We start from the raw sequence: 18,086 nt of genomic DNA on the forward strand, positions 1-18,086 counted from the left end.
GTTACAATGTTCTTTCTGAAAGTGTTTGCCATATTTAACTAATTTAACTGTTACTGTTCTGCTTCCTCTGGCCATACGATTAAGAAGCAAGGCTTTGCAGATAAGAATACCCTCTGATGTGTAATTATCCTATGCAGCTTTGGGATCAAGACTTCCCTCAGAGCAGATACATGGCTTCCATTTGTACTGATGGAAGCAGCTACATAAATGAAGTATGCTCTACTATGAAGCAGTGGTTTTCTTACTCCTTTCATCCACATCAATCTGTATTCATCCCACCAGTTCACAGGAAAGGCATTAGCTGCTAACTGCTCCTCACTTCCTTGGATGCCAAGCCTCCATAAGACTGTACATAAACTGAGCTTTGTGTAGCCTCAAGAGCTTGTTTTTTCTGTCAGTGTGTGTGTGTGTGTGTGTGTGTGTGTGTGTGCATAACTCCCACTAACTTCTGAAGGTGTTAGACAGTATATATATGTATGTTTACATTACGGAGAACAGACTTCAAAGCTTCGACTTCGGTAGCGTATCCTTTCAATTAGTGGCAGATGTTTTTCAGCATACCTGGCTGAGAAGTGGTCAGCAAGACCTAGCAGACAATTTCCAAAAGCCTGATCCAAAAGGACTTTCACAGAGCGGGGATGTTGATCGTAGGATTTTCATTGCACTACAAGGCAAACAACCGGCAACGTAAATACATCGTATTTCCAAATAAACATGGATTTACCTCTGCCTGCGTCTGAAGGGAGTAGATGATGGGAAAAGCTGCAGCTGGGACTCACAAGAATCTTGCAGAGGGTCCCTGGGGCAAAAGCAGGAAAGCCTGAGCTTTTGCAGCGAGTAGATTGGAAAAAAGCTTTACTGTCAAAACTACTGCCCATGGAAAACCCTGGACGTGAACTGGTGTCAATGGAAATGTTGTTTCTAACATCTCGTGCTGATGCTGTCTTAAAAGCAGACTTCAGCAAAGTAGCATGGGTGCTCTCTGAAGATGTTTCTCCTTCTGCATGTTTAGGAGCATACTCTTGGAGATCAGTTTTTCAGCTTCCAAGCAAAAGTCTTTCCAAGGAACATAATCGTTGCTTAGCCAACTAAGTAAATAGGTTTTGGTACCAAAGCCAACTGTTTCAACAGGAAAGATCCATGCTAGAACACAGACCTGGCCCTAAGTTTCCCTATCCCGTGTAATTATGAGAACTCCTGAGCTATTACTTATTAGTCTTTTCACTTCTGGTTGTTCTGTATCTGGACAAAAGCAGGGTTTGAATCTTCAGTTACTTTGGCAAGTGGAGCAGTTGGTTTTTCTTCCACAGTCAGTAAGGGCTCTAGAACCACTGGGAAAAATCAGATTTGAGAAAGAATACAGAAGTGTTTATTTGTACTAACATGCACACTTTATCCATTGGGTTTTTTAGTAAAATCATGTTCTTGCGTTATAGGTTTTCTTGTTTTGGTTTTTCTGTAACCAAGAGATGTCTATTCCAAAAGAGACTGGAAAAAATCTGGAGGAAAGGGGGACATGACAAACATGTCTTGAAAAGCACCTCTAGGAGAAAGATCTTTAAGTGAAGAGAAACCCCAATGCTTACAAGTTCTTTAAATCTTGACCCACCTTTTTAATAGCCAAGATTGTTCAAACCTGAAAAGAGTTAAAATCCAGCTTACACTGCGCTCAGCAGTTTTCTGTCTGCCTCCTCTCTGCACTTCTTTCACGCAACACAAAACTCAGATCAGTTGTTATTGTTTATAGCAATTTTGGCTTCCTGGCTTTTAGTGCTATCAGCAGAAATATTATCAAACACCTCATTAGATTTTATACCCTGAAATATTTAGCTCTTCATCTTCTCACAGAGAGCAGAGCTGTGTTACCCCTGGGTGTTGTTGAAGAGCACACGTCACCATTTATTTTAGGGTGCCTCTAACCTAAAATTGGGGGAATTTGAGCATCAGGGAAGAAACCTTTGATTTTGTGAAAGACTAGAAGGAATAGGCTGGTGACCACCTGGACTTTCCTTTCTGTGAAGGCAGACTGGGCCATTACTGAGCCTCTGCCTGCTTGCATTAAAGTGCCAGTCTTAAACAATTCCATAAACAACTCCATAAGCAATTCTGCAGTTAAGAAAAATGACTTGTGTCCAAACTTTTGCTTTCCAGCCCCAGCACACCCAAGCCTATTTTAGCCTTTGTAGAAGCAGGCAGAGAAGACAGCTGTACCTTAACATCCTGAGCTAACTTGCTGGAAACAAAGGCCCTCTAGGTGCATTGCAGTTACACATCAATAACATCACAGTTATCACATCACAGCTATAGCCTAATATATACCTACACAATTACAGCTGAAAACAGTTATGAAGGGGGATGAGGGCATGAATCAGATGAGATGTATGAGTTCTGTGGACATGTGTAAGTTTGTCCTTGGTGTAACTCTTTTAGCACCGCTGTTAGCACTGCATTTAAAGACTTTTGCAAGGTCTCTGCAATCTCATTTCTTTTTACCTTCCAGACAAGCCCTGCGGGGACCCACCATCCTTCCCCCACACCATCCTGCATGGCCACACTGGCTTTGAAATGGGGGACGAGCTGCTGTATGTTTGTGCCCAGGGGTACATCATGGGCAACAAGGAGACGGCATTCACGCTGCTCTGCAATAGCTGCGGGGAGTGGTACGGGCAGGTTCAGGCCTGTGTCAAAGGTAAGCTCACCCAGCACATGGAGCATCCCTCCAGGAGGCCACAGCCTCCCATCCGCCCAACAGAGATGGTTTCAGGCGTACAAGGGTGCCTCTCCCGGGCGCATGAAGCCCCAGTGAAGTTCTTGGTGACTGCAGCATCAATGTCTTAGCTGGCTCAACAGGGCTTTTCCAGCCCTGCTGGCAGACATCTCTAGTAAACCACAGGAGAGAATAATGTACTCATACTCAGTGTGCATAAAGTTCTTTTTTCTGGGTAGCAGGAGCCACTGAAAGTAAAAAAAATCAGAATTTTTATGCCATATTTATTTTATCTGCATCTGCTAAACCCATTTCAGGGATTCACTGAGTCTTATCCCAGTGTTAGCATTCAGCTCCTGCCTTCCAGTCAACCATCTTCCTTCTTTCCCCCCCCAAGTGCCCTTTTTCTTTAGTACTGAACATAACTTTTAATTACTAGAAAATATCCTTTGGGAAGATCCTTCACCTGTGTATTTAACATCAGAATCAGCCCCTTTCTGGAGATCAGTTGTTTATAACCTTGTGTGTGCTCATTCTACTACTGGGTGAGGTTTATAACTTTTCTATGTACTTACTTAGTTTACTCAAGGTAAGGGATTCCTACTGATGGTACAAGAAATGCCAGAGGTATTTTCTTCAGAGCAGTTCAAAAGCTGCTCCCTGGCAGCACCAGAGAGCCAAAGACATTGCTTACCAGATAGAGTGCACAATGCAGGTTTTGTCTATCTTCTGCTATGTTTATTTTCACATGAAGCCACAGAGTTGTTACAGAGCAGGCTGCTGAAATGAAAATGTGCTGTTTGCTCTCACCTTTGGGAACCTAGGGCAAGAAGAGAGAAAAGTCAGTGTCTTTTTGTAGGCATGCACATAATAAACATCTTTCCTTACCATAGACATTCTGTCCATGATTTTAGCACCCAGTCACCACCCGTACATCTTTAGGTGATGGTACACGCTGAGGCCCCTGAGATAGCATCCTCCTTACAGAAAAGACAAGACGCCACGGTAGTACTGTGGCCCCATGAAGACAGGGGTCAATACTTCTCAAGGGCACAGCAGACCCATATGCAACTCCCCCCGATTCTTTATATTTTCTAGGTTGAGTTGAGCTGGCCATCCTTTAGGTGTTGTTGAATTTTTTTATTTGGGATGCAAAATGGGTAACACAACAGCTGCCCATCTTTTAAGCCCCAGACTTTTTCCGCTGGCTTGTAAGAAGCTAGTTTGGCTGATCTGAGCTTTTACTAGCCCTTTCCTCCTAGCTGCTTTAGTATTTTTGAGCTTCTGGCCATACACATATGGTAAATACCACTTCCTTTTGGCAGGTCAGGAAAATTAGAGATCTGTGTAAGTTAAGAGAGCTGCCTGTGCTACAGAAGTCTGTGACAGTGGCAGAAACACTTGGGTTAGAGCTAAGCAGCTAGATGGAAAAGTTAAAGAAAAACCAAGTATTCTTCTTTAATTTGCCCCAATAAAAAGGCAAATTTGTATCTTGTACCATGCTTGCAGGAGTTTTGTCCAGATATTTACTCCATTAAAAGGAATGACAGTGGATTTTCTTACCGAATAACTTGACTGAAGGAATCAGGCTTTGACTAAAAACACCCCAAACAAACAAGAACATAATGTAAAAGCTATGGGAAGCTATAATAGTGACATTTCCTTGATTTAAACCTTCAGGAAAATCCACTTTTATGTTACTTCAATTGTGCAATGATCTGAACTTTCCCTTTGTTTAAACATAAGATAAACAGTACCATGAGTTCAGACATGGCCGCAGTCTGAATTCTGCTTTCTCATTCACTTTCTCATGTTACCCTGCTCTATGCATAAAGCTCACAGTCTTTCCAATATTCAAGAACAGTCATCAGAGTATGTTATGGTGGGGTTTTTTCCAGAGAGATATCACACCTTTAAGATGATATTTCTGGCAAAGCAGTTTAATCTTCAGCAAAGGAATGGGCAGCTGTCGGGTAGCTGAGCTATCTATATGGGCTCAAGTTAGCATATCTATTTCAGAACCTATGTATTCCTTAATGCCCAGGGACTTACAAGGAGCTATTTTTACTCATGAATATATACCAGCAGGCAGCGCATAATCATGAGAAAAGGTCAAACTTGTTCTTAGTAGAAACAGGTCATGTCTGTGTACCAGGGAACCAGATATTCAAACCCATCAAAATGGTATAGAGATACGAAATAAAGACAAATTCCAACATCTTTCTGAACTATTTCATCTTCCAGAACTGTTCTTACAAACAGCAGTTCAGATGATTAAGTGAAATACTGCAGGGAGTGAAGGAGGAGCATGGAGGGAGAGAAGGAAAAGAGTATCTACATCTGATAAGCCAGTGGGTCTGAATCTCCTATAATCTGCACCAAACTGGTACTTCTTTTTCCTTCACTGAGGTTAGTGAAAATGCTGACTTTATCACACATAGAAATAAAACTGTACGACACCAAAATAAGGAAGGGAAAGAATCAGGCTATTTAAGTTGTGTGTGTTTCACTGTTTTCCCTGGGTAAATAGTCTATTTCCCCGTTTTGCCTGAGCCTTTCACACAGCCGCAGGGGAGAGGATAATATTTTTAGAAGAAATAGGGAAATGTGGCTGTAAAATCACAAACATCAACACTGGAACTTGGGAGCAGCTGTAATATTGTGGATTATGAATTTTCTTTCTGGATTATTTAAATGTAGACTTCATGCTGAGGGGCTTCCTTTGGTTAATGTTTCTCAAACGCTTTCAAGGTTAAGATGTGGGATAGAAACCACAATATGTGTTCAATTAATAATTAGCTATTCGAGCCTCCTGATCACTATTGTTTAGGAAAGAAGGTTTTACAGAAGACTGACATGTGTGATACTAGGTTTCATTACTTTTAAAAAAGCAAGAATTCAGTGAAAAAGAACAAAAAAGGGAGTTTAATTAAAAGAAACCTGACTTAATGGTTAACAGTTATTTTAGGGTCACAGGAGAAAGCAGAATAATTACTACTTAAGTACTCCAGAAGTCAGCACACATGCTGCTTTTTAAGTGCTTTGAGGCAAGAGTAACTTCCCTATTATGATGGGTAATGACACAACAATTTATATCCCTGTTGGCAGGGAGGGCCATTTCTGTCCTAACTGGCTGACATCAGAAGGAAAATGATGGCGAAGCCTCTTCAATGAACATTTAAGTCCTATGTTTAGAGGCTGGTGAGGTGATACAGATCCCTCCTTCTGCATCTGAGCCAGGTGAGCAACTGGAAATGTGAAGTGGTCCCGATGCTCTTATGCCAACACAATTGGACCAGGGGAGAAAACCCCTGCCACAGGATTAAAGAAGAAGTCCTGTTCCTACATCTTGCACTGAGATGGGGCAAGTCACTATACTGCTCTCTGCTGCTTACTCCACCTCATCCATGAAAGAGAGATAAAGCTTCATAAAGCTGCCTGAGATTTGTGGATGTTACAGATGTGTATTACAGTATTACTTGGTAACTGCCACATTATAATGCCCAGCTGTCCAAGCAGCATATCAGACTAAACAGCAATAACTGGGCTTTTCTCTTATTTGTGTAATACCATTAGGCCTGTACTACATTCCCAGTTGCTTGCCCAGAACAAATACAGTGTCAAAGAGCTATCATCATAGCAGTGTCTAAATATAGCACTTACATGTTCTTTGAAGTAGCTTTATGATCATATTTCCTCTCTGTTTTGATCCAGTTAGAAGAGATACAGTCCATTCTGGCACTCAGGATGTAAGTGTACAACCATACAGCTGGTAAATCTTTAAATTAAATGAAAACATATATCATGCATCAATAAACATAGAATCCAAAATACGTGGCAAAATCTGGCTGTGGGCATAACTGAACAAAATCATTTCAGGATTATATTAAGTGGATTCTGGATAAAGTATGTAAGAAATTAAGAAAACAGTACATTACAGATGGCTTTACTGTGCATTGCACACACCAGGCAATGGATGGTAATTTTTAATCAAGATGCTTTTTAAGGAAAAAAGTAGTTCTGTACAGTTAGTCTTTCCTGCAGTTTCTGGTCATGAAAAGATGCTGTGTTCTAGTTGAAAACACAGGGATATTCAACCCAACAAAGCAACCTTAAGCAGAGAACAGGGAAATAGACGGGTTTTGCAGTTTATTTTCTGTGGAAAGAACACATCTGTTTCACAAAATACATTCTGAAGATGGGCACTGTAGTAAGGTCTGAAAGCAGATGTAGACATGCCATGCTGTGGCTGGCCTGCAGGCACAGAGACCAAAGTGACCACTGCTAAATGTGTTTTGTTTTTGTCTTTCCCCAAATGAACCATAGGTTCAGTATCAGAAGCATTAATACGAACATTTCAGTAGGGAGGGCAGGGCTGTATTGCATTAGGCTGCATCCTTGAGAGTTTGCTTCTTCAAAGAGAAGGTGGATTAGGTGGCTGGGAAATCATGTCATTGCTCTAAAACTGCCTAAGAGGAATGTCTCATATTTCTCCTTCTCCCTTGGCTGCTTTGGGTTTTCCCAGCTATAAGCTTGTGGCAGGAGAGGTCATACCTGCTGCGCACGTAAAGAATTTCTCCAGTGTCAACACTCGGATGATTGTCTAGTGTGTTCAGAGCTGGTCTGACTTCCACACTGAGCACCAGACTTCTGATTTCAGTGTGAGGAGGATTCGGCTGACTTTGACCACCTCCGAAAGCTTCATCTGCAGCTCCCAGTCTTTTCGCCTGGTTCAACTCTTCTCACTACTTCAAACATTGCTTTCTGAATCCTGAGGAATAGTGCTGATTCACATTCATGTGCTCTGCTCTGTAAGCATGATCAGCCAGCACCACTTAGTTCTTTTCCTTCTATTTTTTTAATGGGCAGAGTAAAGCAAAATGTCTCTGGCTTCCGATCTTATTTGGGGCTGCTTTGTTTTGCTTTTGTCTGGGAGTGCAAAGGAAAAGTTGTGACAGACAAGATCAGAACAAAATATGTCCATGACTGGTCAAAACAATTGTTATGACAAACTTTGGTTCTCTTTTCAGGTCTGTCACTGAGTGGTTGTATTAGATTAATGGAAGGTATCGATCAGGCATGAACTGATTCTGCCAAATGGAATTACTTTTAAAAATGATGATGGGTTATTTATTTACATTAGCAGGCTTTCTGCTACAATGAAAAGTCATCCTTCTTGCAGCTGTTGCAAAAGACTAAAGGCAAAACAATTTCTGTCTAGCATACTCTGGCGGGTTTGAGAGAAGTGTGATCCAAGTCAAATGGATAATTCTTCAAGATGCTCTAGTTTACAACTCTGATCTTAGGCAAATTGGTCTACATGCTCTTTTCCTTCCTACCCTTTCAGACACATGTCCTCTTGTTAATGTTCACTGTAAGTACTTTGAGATTCTTAGAATAAAGCTGGGTTTATACAGTAGAAATGTTTATGATGATGGTCTACATAGAATCAAGTTTCAATTTCCTGTACTCCAAAAATACATCCTCAAAATATGCAGTGCACTTTATGGCTGTCCAAAATAGCAACACTCAAAATACAGCTGGGATGCCAATATGCTATCTAGAAGAAAAATTAAACTGATCCTAGAGTGTGGAAAACCAGGCTCTTTCTTTGGTTTTGCCTGTGTCTACGTTTGGTCACTGTTTTCACATTAGGATCAAAAGTTGAAGGAGATGAAAGCTCTTTAAGGTCTGGATGCTTCCCAGAAAAGACAAGGCTAAATGGAAAGGATTTCACCTTTTAACTGAGTTTCACATCTTCGGTAGCATGCCATTTCAGCTTGTGCTGCTGTAAAATGTTCATTTCAGCCTCAGTAATCCCTCAGACAGTGAATCAAAACTCCCTGATCCTCGAGTCTGCCAGAGGAGGGTAGGGGTAAGATGTAACGATGACCAAATATAGGAAGATTTTGGTCTTGGACTAATTCATTTCAGTGCTGGCTCTTCTTAAAAACAGACCTGCCTGGATAGGGAAGAAGATGCAACCACTTTTAAACCACTTGCTAGCAGCTTTAAAAACCGTATAAACATACAGATTACAACTATGTGGATAAGAGGTGGAGCTGAATCTAGTTTGGTTGTGGCTCTTCAGTACCGACACTAAAATTCAGGGAGCTGAAAAGCTCAGGTAAGTGCTGAGGAGGTGAGCAAAAAGAAGTGCAAAAGTTGTGCAATCTGTTCTGGAAAATCAAGCTCATGGCTAACTTCAGATATTGTCATGGTAACACAAAAATCACTAAATACTAAGTCCAGGCCCCATTTGAAGGTCTGAGGCCCAGAAGAAAGAATAGAGTATTATTACTGTGTAAGTCAATTCAGGATCATATAAATCAAAGCTTCAGACTCAGGGGGTCTGCATTTCCTTTGATGGTTAGAAAGCTCAATAGTTGCTTTCATTCTGCCATCCCATACACAAACATTAGTTATGCTCATAGTCTTTGCTATAAACTATACAAATACAGGAGACTGCATATGGAAATACATTATACCAGGGTTTACAACTTAGGCCACAATCTGATTGTCAGAAGGAACAAGACTCCCTTATGCAGTGACAAGCAGTGCATAATGAGCTCCAATCTCAGGCTCTCTTTAGACTACAATGGGCTTTTTCTTTTCTCAGCTGAACAGTAAGAAAGCACCAATTCATTCCTATACGTGCAGGATCAGGCCCAAAGACAGCAGGTTTGATGGAGACTTGACTGATGGTTCAGCAAACACTTAATATGTTCTGATAGACTGAGGACTTGTATTTTCCTAGAAGCACATTCTCTTTCCTGATGTGCCTCCATAGGACTTTCATCTGAAGGGCTGAAAGCCATGGCAGGAGAAGCACTAAAGGGAAAGAGCTTCAAATTCTATAAAACCCATATTACTACAGTTATTAAGCATTCACTAATGATCCATACTGGTAAATAAGATGAATACTAGCTGCCCCATTCACACTGCTAACTAAAGAATACGTCAGGAGGAAACAACCCAAGCATATGAATGAAATTTTTGTTCACGGACGTGTGTGCATGCACTAGAAAGCCATAACATAAAAATCATCATTTCGTTCTCAGCTGGATTGCTGTAGTAGTCTGAAAAGTAAATGAATAGCGAAACTAGAGGTACAGGTGAGGACAGACATGGCTGAAGATTCATCTCAGAAAAGGAAAAAATGACCATTGCAGTTGGTAAACAGTGAGTTCTCCTATTACGACGTTCCAATGCACATATATATCCTATAGGCTGTCCTAGGAGACACTGGACTTCAATGAAGCAGGCATGCCAGATACCAACTTTTAGCATAAGAGGACAAAACGGCTTGAAGCACCATTTCCATGCAAAGAGCATGCCAGGTAGAAAAATTCTTTAGTGAAAATAAGACAAGGGACAAAGTGAGACTAGCATTTGACAGCTATTGTAAGTGCTACATAGTGATGGTCAGTGCCACACAGAGCTTCATAAATATGTTGCTAAAATGTTTTGGTATTCAGAGGGACCCTCCAGTCATTAATGAAAGCCTGAAATAATGTTGGAAAAGATTTTAGGATGAATTAGAAAAGTGAGAGTCCTACCAGGAAGGTTTCCCTTCTAAGAGATGGATTCCCCTGTCTGTTAAGTTGGTTTTGCACCAGATGAATTTTTTTCCTGCTTTGGAAAGGATGGAGAGGATCTAGAGGATTACACAAGCAGATAAGGACAACAGAACCAGGCAGGAGAGAAGTCTGCTGTTGGCACTGTTGTATCTTGCACAGGTTTCACCCTACACCCATGCTGTGAGATGAGAGGACCTACTGAGAACATCCCGTTCTCCAACATGATAGCTTTCACAGAGGTATTAACTCACACATTTTGGTTTCCTCAGCATAACTGCTTTGGTTTCTGGTAGACCTGGATGCTATTCCAAGAAAAATACCTTTTGCTAATACTCATTCTGTTCTGGCACCTGGCTTAAGCTGTTCTGGCAAAAAGCAAGCTGGTGTGAGCTGTATCACTACTGAGTGGTTTTGGTCAGACTGGTTTGACAATGTTTCTAATCTTTCTTAAGAGCAGACCAAATGTGGCTCTGCCAGAAGTCTGGGAAGCAGTCTCCAAGGAGAATGTGACTCACTCGGAAATTGAGGTGGGCCCCAGATGAAAATGTGATTCAAAGTTGGTGGAGTGTAAAAAGGCAAAAAAAGATAAGGCTTTATGAATGCACTGATTTGTAATACAGCTTTGCCTATTAATTCCTTGTTTCCCGTGTCATGCCAGGTCTATTGCTTCACCGTCTTCATGAAAGGTTAAACACTCTCTTGAAAAGAAAAATTCTCACCATGATTCATTTGTTTTATTTTCCACATCCTAAGGCACTATTTTCTAGGGCCTGTAATGCCAGCATAAATCTCAGCAATTACATCAACCTTCTATGGAGTAAAACTTGTGTGAGCTGAAAATCAACCACCCTGTCTGGTTTGGAAAATTATTCATTGAGCTAAGGTCTTTTAGAAGAGTGAAAGAAATATAAATTACAATGCATTATTTCATTCAAATTCAAACCTTCAGTTTCACACTCCGAGTTAAATCTATTTTGCTATGAGTGGTTAAGTCTGTTGAGGCATAGGGAGTATTTCTAAATCAAACTCAGACTTTAAGATTAATCTGCCTCTCTGTTGCATTCAGGTTTTTGGGGGGTTTGGCTAGTTTGGTTTTGTTTTTTTTTTTCTCATCTTTCTTTTTTGGTAACATGAAGTTTCTTAAAATTGGAAGCTGAGAGTTGATTGCAGATGGTGTTATCTTGATCCCTAGGTGTTAGGCTTTAAGTGCTGGAGTTTTCTGTCCTTGCAGTCATGGGTGCATCTTCCTTCCTTCAGATAAAGATAAGCAAAACTCAGTATCAGCTTTGGTGGTGGGGTCTTCCTTGGGCAGCTCTGAAGAGCTCACAAGGAATGAAAATTACTGCCTAGAAGTCACTCCTCATTGCACCTTTCTTCATGGCTTCTTGTAACAAATGAGCCCAGTGCTCTTCTGGAGAAATTAAGCGTTGTCTTTTGTGTTGGGTTTTTTTAATGTTTCTAGATGAAACCGAGGCGCACATTGACTATGAAGATAACTTTCCTGATGACAGATCAATACCCGTCGTTGAGAACGAACACGTCAATGGCAAAGAGGAAATGGAGCAGGAGCAAGAACAGCTTTCCTTCAGTGAAAGCTTAGAAGAAAGAATTGGAAGTACCAAAGTTGTTACTCAGGACACAGACACTTCTGAAAAAGGAAGCAGGGCACCAACTGAATCCCCCGTGTCACTCCTAAGCCAAAAAAACTTGTTTTGGTTTCCATCAGAGGCTTTCAGTGAGCCTGAATCAGAGAAAGAGACAGATGATTCCACTAAAGCACAGCTTTCTGAAGGTGATAACCACATTGGAGTGAAGGCACCCTATGATGAACCTGGTGCCAAAATGTTTTACGACAGTGAGGATTTCCCCATTGGACCCATTCTCACAACTAATGATACAAAGGCAGAGATAGATGCAGTTGCCATCACTGATGAATCATGGTTAGATGGCTATCCAGTAACGCAAGAAGTGGTAGAGGATGATGAAGAGGAAGGGGATAAAGTTGATGGTTCAATGGGAACTGAAGATGACGTTGTCCTTACAACTGACCAACCAAATCATGCTGAAGTAAGAAAATCAGGCAATGGCAGCCCAGCTCCAGAGGAAGGTTTAACACAGATTGTGGCAGCAACAACAAAAGCAGATGATGAAGGGACCAAAGAGACACCAGTGCTACTTACATCAGTGAGTGGTCTGGAGAACTTAAGCACGAGCAGAGGTTATGATGATACTGCATGGGACCACCCAACTACATCTCTGGAAACTGTGACTCAGGAGCCTAGTACAACGATGCTGTTTGACATAACCAGCTTAAAAACCTCCATGTCAGAAACCTCTGTGATGGTCAGCCCCTCTGATCACACTCCACATGCAGAACCAAAAGAAGCAACCACCCACCCTGCACAAATAGCAACCACTGCACCAGCTCCAGGTATCATTACTGACACGTCATCCCAGGAATTAGCTGAGCAAGAAAATCTCACCCAGGGCCTTGGAGAAAAGCCCATTCCCACTTCTGATCCATGTGAGGAAGAGGATTGTCCCAGGTCCAGTAAAGGTGCTATCATAGCAGTAATTGTGATTCTTCTCTGTTTGTTACTGGTTGCAGCTGCACTGGCTGTGTGGTTCTTCAAAAAACGGCAGCAGAAAAATTCTGTCTATAAACTGAATGGAAGGTGTCAACCCAGGCATCACTGCTACCACCACTACCACCACCAGCACATCGAAATGCAGAAAGTCTAACCAGGGGCCTTTGGGCAGAGATGCTAGAAATTGGAAGGAAAACATACTGATGCTAGAAGGATCACATGACTCATGGATGCTAAAATCCAGCAGTGCAGAAAGCAGAAGGAAAACAAGAATGCTAAAAGAACATAGAAGACAGGAAAGATTTCATCCTTTTAAAGTCACAGTTTAACACATTCGACCTTTCAAGAGCTAAAGAATCTGTATGTTTTTATCACAGGAGTCTTCTGGAGGTATCAACAGGACACCATGTGCTTGGTAGTACATCTACAGTTTGTTCTGCTTTTACATTTTGCTCCTATTAATAATAAATTAATTGATTAATTTCTGTGTTACCTGGTTATAATGTAATGGCAGGGCTGGTCAGGCCTTCTCGGTCTAGTCTCAGTGGAAGAAGGAAAGAACGAGGGAAGGAGGGGAGAAAGATGTTTTTGGAGCAACCACACATTTGGTGGTGTTCCTTTTTTAGAACCTGCCCAAGCTGGTCAGGATAAACCACCATAACAAATTATTACCTGACGTGTCTTAAAATGAAAAGCCATTTGCTACTGTACTTTAATGGATAGTACTGCAATGATTACTAAGGTACTTTTCTTCAATGTTGTGAACTTAACAAGCCACAAGTGTTGGATCATCATGCTAGTTTTCTGGAAGGTGTTATTTTAGCCTTAGTGAAGAAGTACCATTCTTATACTAATCTTTTTATAGGAATCATGATGTCTCCCTGGAACTCGGAGAATACAGTAAGTGCCATTCTTCCTTGAGTATCAGCAGGAGTCAGAGCACCTTTGATTCCAGGTGTTATAATGAATAGCCTCTTATTACACAGCCAAACAGTGATGAAGCACTTTCCAGGGACACCCTATATAAAGCCAGCTGCTTTTCTGAACACAATACTGACTGATCAGGACACTGAACTCACAGCTGGGTGTACCTCTGGCAACTGAAGCCATGTAGAATACTTCTGCCATGTGAACTCTGTGGAAGGACTGATTTTCTCCATTCTGCTCTTACATCAGCTGGAGGGGTGCCTGGGGTGGACACTGGCTGTGGGAGATGGGTATCCATTTTGAATGCTGCTTGTTGTGGTTTTAAAGATAAAGTAAACCTGGGAAAGACAGAAATTGCATCCAGTTAATAAATGCGAACACTTGACTTTTAGACTGGGTGTTGGTGTAAAAACACAAGAGGCTTTTCCAACAGCATGTTCCATTTCCAAGAGTCCTGAAAATAAACAGTGAGAGAGAAGAGGATGTTTTCTAGAATCCCTTAACATAGTTCTGGTGAGTTTAGTATGAAATGCTCTCCCTTACCTTTCTGAATGAACAGGAGAAAAACTGGCAACTGAATAACCTGCAGGTCAGAAATAAATTCATCTGCCACTCTATTGCACAGCCTTAGGCAAAATATGCCAGTAGTTCAACACACCGAAATACTGGAGTAAAAAAAGGTGACTGGGGGCAGTTGACCTGTGCTGCCTTGAGTCAGAGTGGTAACCATCTTAAACTCCATGGAAGGTAGACTATGAAGTGGAGTGCAGAATTGGGCCTGTCGTACACACAGCCATCAATCTCAGTGCTGCTAAGGAAAACAGCATTTTTAGATGATGGCCATATGGAGAATTTGACCTCAGCGTGGTAAGAGTGGCAAGAGCCACAGTAAATAAAGGACAAAAGCTGTACAAATCTGTAAATATTGTGTTCTCTGCCATATGCATGACTTTATGCTTTTAATGCATTCTAGACTACAAAATAACCTAGGATTTCTGTTGTAAACTATTTTTTTATGCAGTAACATTTAAATAAATCCAAAAAACCAATGGATTTCACACTATGCAACTTTATAGAGATTAACTCAACTAAAACATACCATCTGCAATCTTATGGGAACATGCTGAAAAATAAACCTGGGGACAGCCATTATGAATTGGAAGATACAAGTATGTGTTACAGCTCTGCGTAGCATCATTCAAAATGAGTCAATACTCTTTGGCTCAAGAACTGAACATGTGAAAACGAGGCTCAAAATAGAATTAAACCCACAAATTATACAGGGACCTTATTTGAGGCTTAGAAATAATCATTATTCACGAACCAGCAGAAAATGTACATTAATATAATGCTCTGGAGGTATTTAAATAAAGATCAAGGTACAAAAGAGGAAAAGTAAGCATTTGTGTATGTTCTTGTGAAAATCATCCACTTTGCCTACATGTTTATGAAGGAAAGACAGGTTTGTCATTTGGGTAAGTCTTGTAGGAGACAGTTTAAGACATAGCTGAAAAGTGTTTCTCTTAGGCTGCCAGGATGGTTCTGCTTCAGAATACTATCTACCCCCTTTTGCAGCAGCATCTGTTTGTACTCATGGTTTTCACATTAACAGAAAGATTCAGGAAGCTTGGGGAAACTAATAAACAGATGGGGGTAAAGAGCCCACAAATGATACATTTGACTTAGATCTCCTTTGGTGTGTGAAACTTGGCTAATCAAGGACAGTAGGGATGGTGAACCATACAGTACAGTAAAATCTGAAGATGATAAAGTCAAAATACAGTAGGGGATGAGTCACTTATTACAGGAATTAAGAGCTGAAAGTGCCAGCTATGGGTTGAAATTAGGAAAAGGAAAGGGGAAAATACTGGGAGCGATTTTGTGATGGTGACATCCGTTCATTAAGACATCGATCTGCTGCTCTGGGATACAGAAGTCATGTATCATCCTCTTCCAGGAAAGCCACATATTACAAGAGGCTGGCTAGAATGAGCTCACTGGTGTTAAGACTGACATACGATCTCTCTCTCTTCCTTTCCTGTATTAGCAACTACCTGTTAAATAAGACCCCATTTCATACAGATCACACACTGTTTGTTGTGTCTGAGCAGAGCCTTGCATAGATTTGTTGTCGGGCAGGCTGAGAATCCCCTGTGAGTTGTAACACCAAAGCTACTTGCAGTGTTTGGGGGTTCAAGCCCTTGCAGCCAATAGGTGTTTGCTCCCCTTTGTACAGAAACTGTGGGATCATGGATTTTAGGTATTCAGTAAATTCTTGGGCTGAAATACCCTCAGTTTCTGTGCTTGTCCTTGCATTTGCCAGCTAGATGACAATATAGGGTTTATTGTGCTGCGTTGCCTTATTGCATACTTTACCTCAAAAGCTGTTATGTTGGGGATTCGTTGCCATGGGCATTGAAGCCAGCATAGACTAATTTTTTTTCTTCAGTGGAAAGAATTTACTTTTTTTCATACCCAACAATTTGCAATACAATGATACAACATAATACATCGCTGTGAAAGATCAGAAAAAGGACCACTGGAAAAATCAATTGCAACAAAAAATGAATTGAGTTATAAGGCTACAGGGTTTACCACTACAGGGTTACCACTAGCTCAGGATAATGCTTAAATGTTTAATCCCTTAGAATAAATAAGATAGTAAGATTTCAGACAGTAAGAAGGGGGCAAAGGCAGAAACCCCCAGTTGTTTTCTTCAAAGCTAGTAGTCACACAGAGTTACACCTCCGACCCCCATATTTCTACTTGAAAGCAAGCAAGTTCCATTCCTTTGTAAAAGAATTCATCAGGAGAAAAGTTACTTCATGCTGCTTAAAAGCCCTGTGATGCACACCAAAGGGAAGAAAAAGGTTAAAAACAATCAAAGAAAACTCAACTTAGAAAGTTCATCTACAGATAAGGCTCACATTTATAAACTTAAAACTTCAAAACTCCCTACAGAAGGTAGTTTCCACAGCTCATGGGTACTCTAAGGAGAGGGAAGAGGAGAGGGAGGAGGGACGGGTATCTAAACCACGGACTATTTCCTTGCCAAAAATAAATAAATAAAAAGGTATCTATTTAATATTTTTCCTAGGCACTGGAAAGGACTCAGGACACAAACCCCTGATCTGCTGGGGTGTGCAAGCCAACTTGCTATGGCTCTTTCTTACTTACCTTCTTTATTTCATATAGCTTAAACTCTCCACACTAGGTCATTCAGGTCTTGAGTCACCAGAAAAAAGAAGTCGCTGTTTAAAGCGTGGCAGACAACCAAAAGTTCAGACAGCTGCAATGAAGGATTAGTTGTGGCTTTTTCTCACTGCCTTGCTACAAACTGCATCACAGCTCTATGTTCAAACATTATTAAATGGGAATGTTTTCTCTGGCACTGACTACCTCTCCCCACAGTTTAAGTATTGAATTTTTTTAACTGAAGTAGCTTTGGTTTACAGCTCACATTAGAACTTAAAAACATATTTCCATAGTAGCAGGCATATGCAGGCAACTGTTTATTCTCAGTACCAGCCATAATAAACACTTGTACTTCTATAATCCAACAAATCTTTGCCTAATCACAACTCCATTTCCAGAGCTGTACAATTTGCATGCTATTTAAACCATTTTTCGTGAAGACTCTAGAAACAAAGACTATTTGGGTCTGCCTTCATTATCAATATAGACCAATAATTGACTGCAGAGATACACAGTGGGTATTACTGGCAACAGTCTATTGAGACAAAGCATCGTAAAGCAGGACATGCAATAGGATTTTCAGGGGACTAAGTTGTCTTGAGGAGACCCACCTTTAATTCTACCTTGACTTACTGTGGCAAGTAGGAAGAAGTGGCACCCCTTGGTTGGATGGGCTTTCCAGGTGAATTGAGAACAGCACCCAAGTATGTTTTGAGCTTATATCCTAGCATTCCAAAGGAGTAAGGCTCTGGAAAATGGAGCAGTTTGAATTTGCTTTTTGCTCACGTCATGTCAACAGAAGTAGTGAAGGTCTGCTTGCAGATTTGCTACAATGAAAGGGCCCAGCAAGACATTCAAATTCCCACTGAATTTGCCAGAACTGGTAATTCTAAAGGTATTTGGGTTTTGTAGCTGACTTCACTGGCTATTAGGATTGACAAGACACTGAAGTATGAAGCCTGTACTGGTGTTTTATGGGAATAGAATTAAAACTCTGGGGAGAAAAACCACCCACCACCCTTCTTCCTTTTTTAATATTTGTGTTTATGAGGATGAATTAGGCAAGAAGCTGGTAATACATGAAAAGTT

At 40.9% G+C, this 18,086-nt stretch overlaps 1 protein-coding gene and 1 long non-coding RNA gene across 2 annotated transcripts in view; one reads left to right on the plus strand and one right to left on the minus strand.

The window, feature by feature from the left end:
• Positions 1–13,136, plus strand: part of SUSD5 (sushi domain containing 5) — a 36,840-nt gene extending 23,704 nt beyond the window's left edge. Inside the window, exons 4-5 of the mRNA XM_061464438.1 lie at positions 2,501–2,689; positions 11,750–13,136. Of these exons, the coding sequence (XP_061320422.1) occupies positions 2,501–2,689; positions 11,750–13,029 (1,469 nt within the window). The 3' untranslated portion in view covers positions 13,030–13,136. The remainder of the gene's footprint in view (positions 1–2,500; positions 2,690–11,749) is intronic.
• On the minus strand, positions 3,025–17,952 carry LOC133274876 (uncharacterized). Its single transcript, XR_009745311.1, has 4 exons — positions 17,609–17,952; positions 13,967–14,140; positions 6,371–6,485; positions 3,025–3,527 (listed from the first exon to the last, which is right to left on the minus strand). It is a non-coding gene; the product is annotated as an uncharacterized LOC133274876 (long non-coding RNA).
• Between the last annotated feature and the right edge of the window lie 134 nt (positions 17,953–18,086).

The sequence above is a fragment of the Pezoporus flaviventris genome, unplaced genomic scaffold (genome assembly GCF_033815535.1).
Source record: "Pezoporus flaviventris isolate CSIRO_AGI_PZ_B2104156 unplaced genomic scaffold, CSIRO_AGI_Pfla_v1 ptg000037l, whole genome shotgun sequence".
Taxonomy (NCBI): Eukaryota; Metazoa; Chordata; class Aves; order Psittaciformes; family Psittacidae; genus Pezoporus; species Pezoporus flaviventris.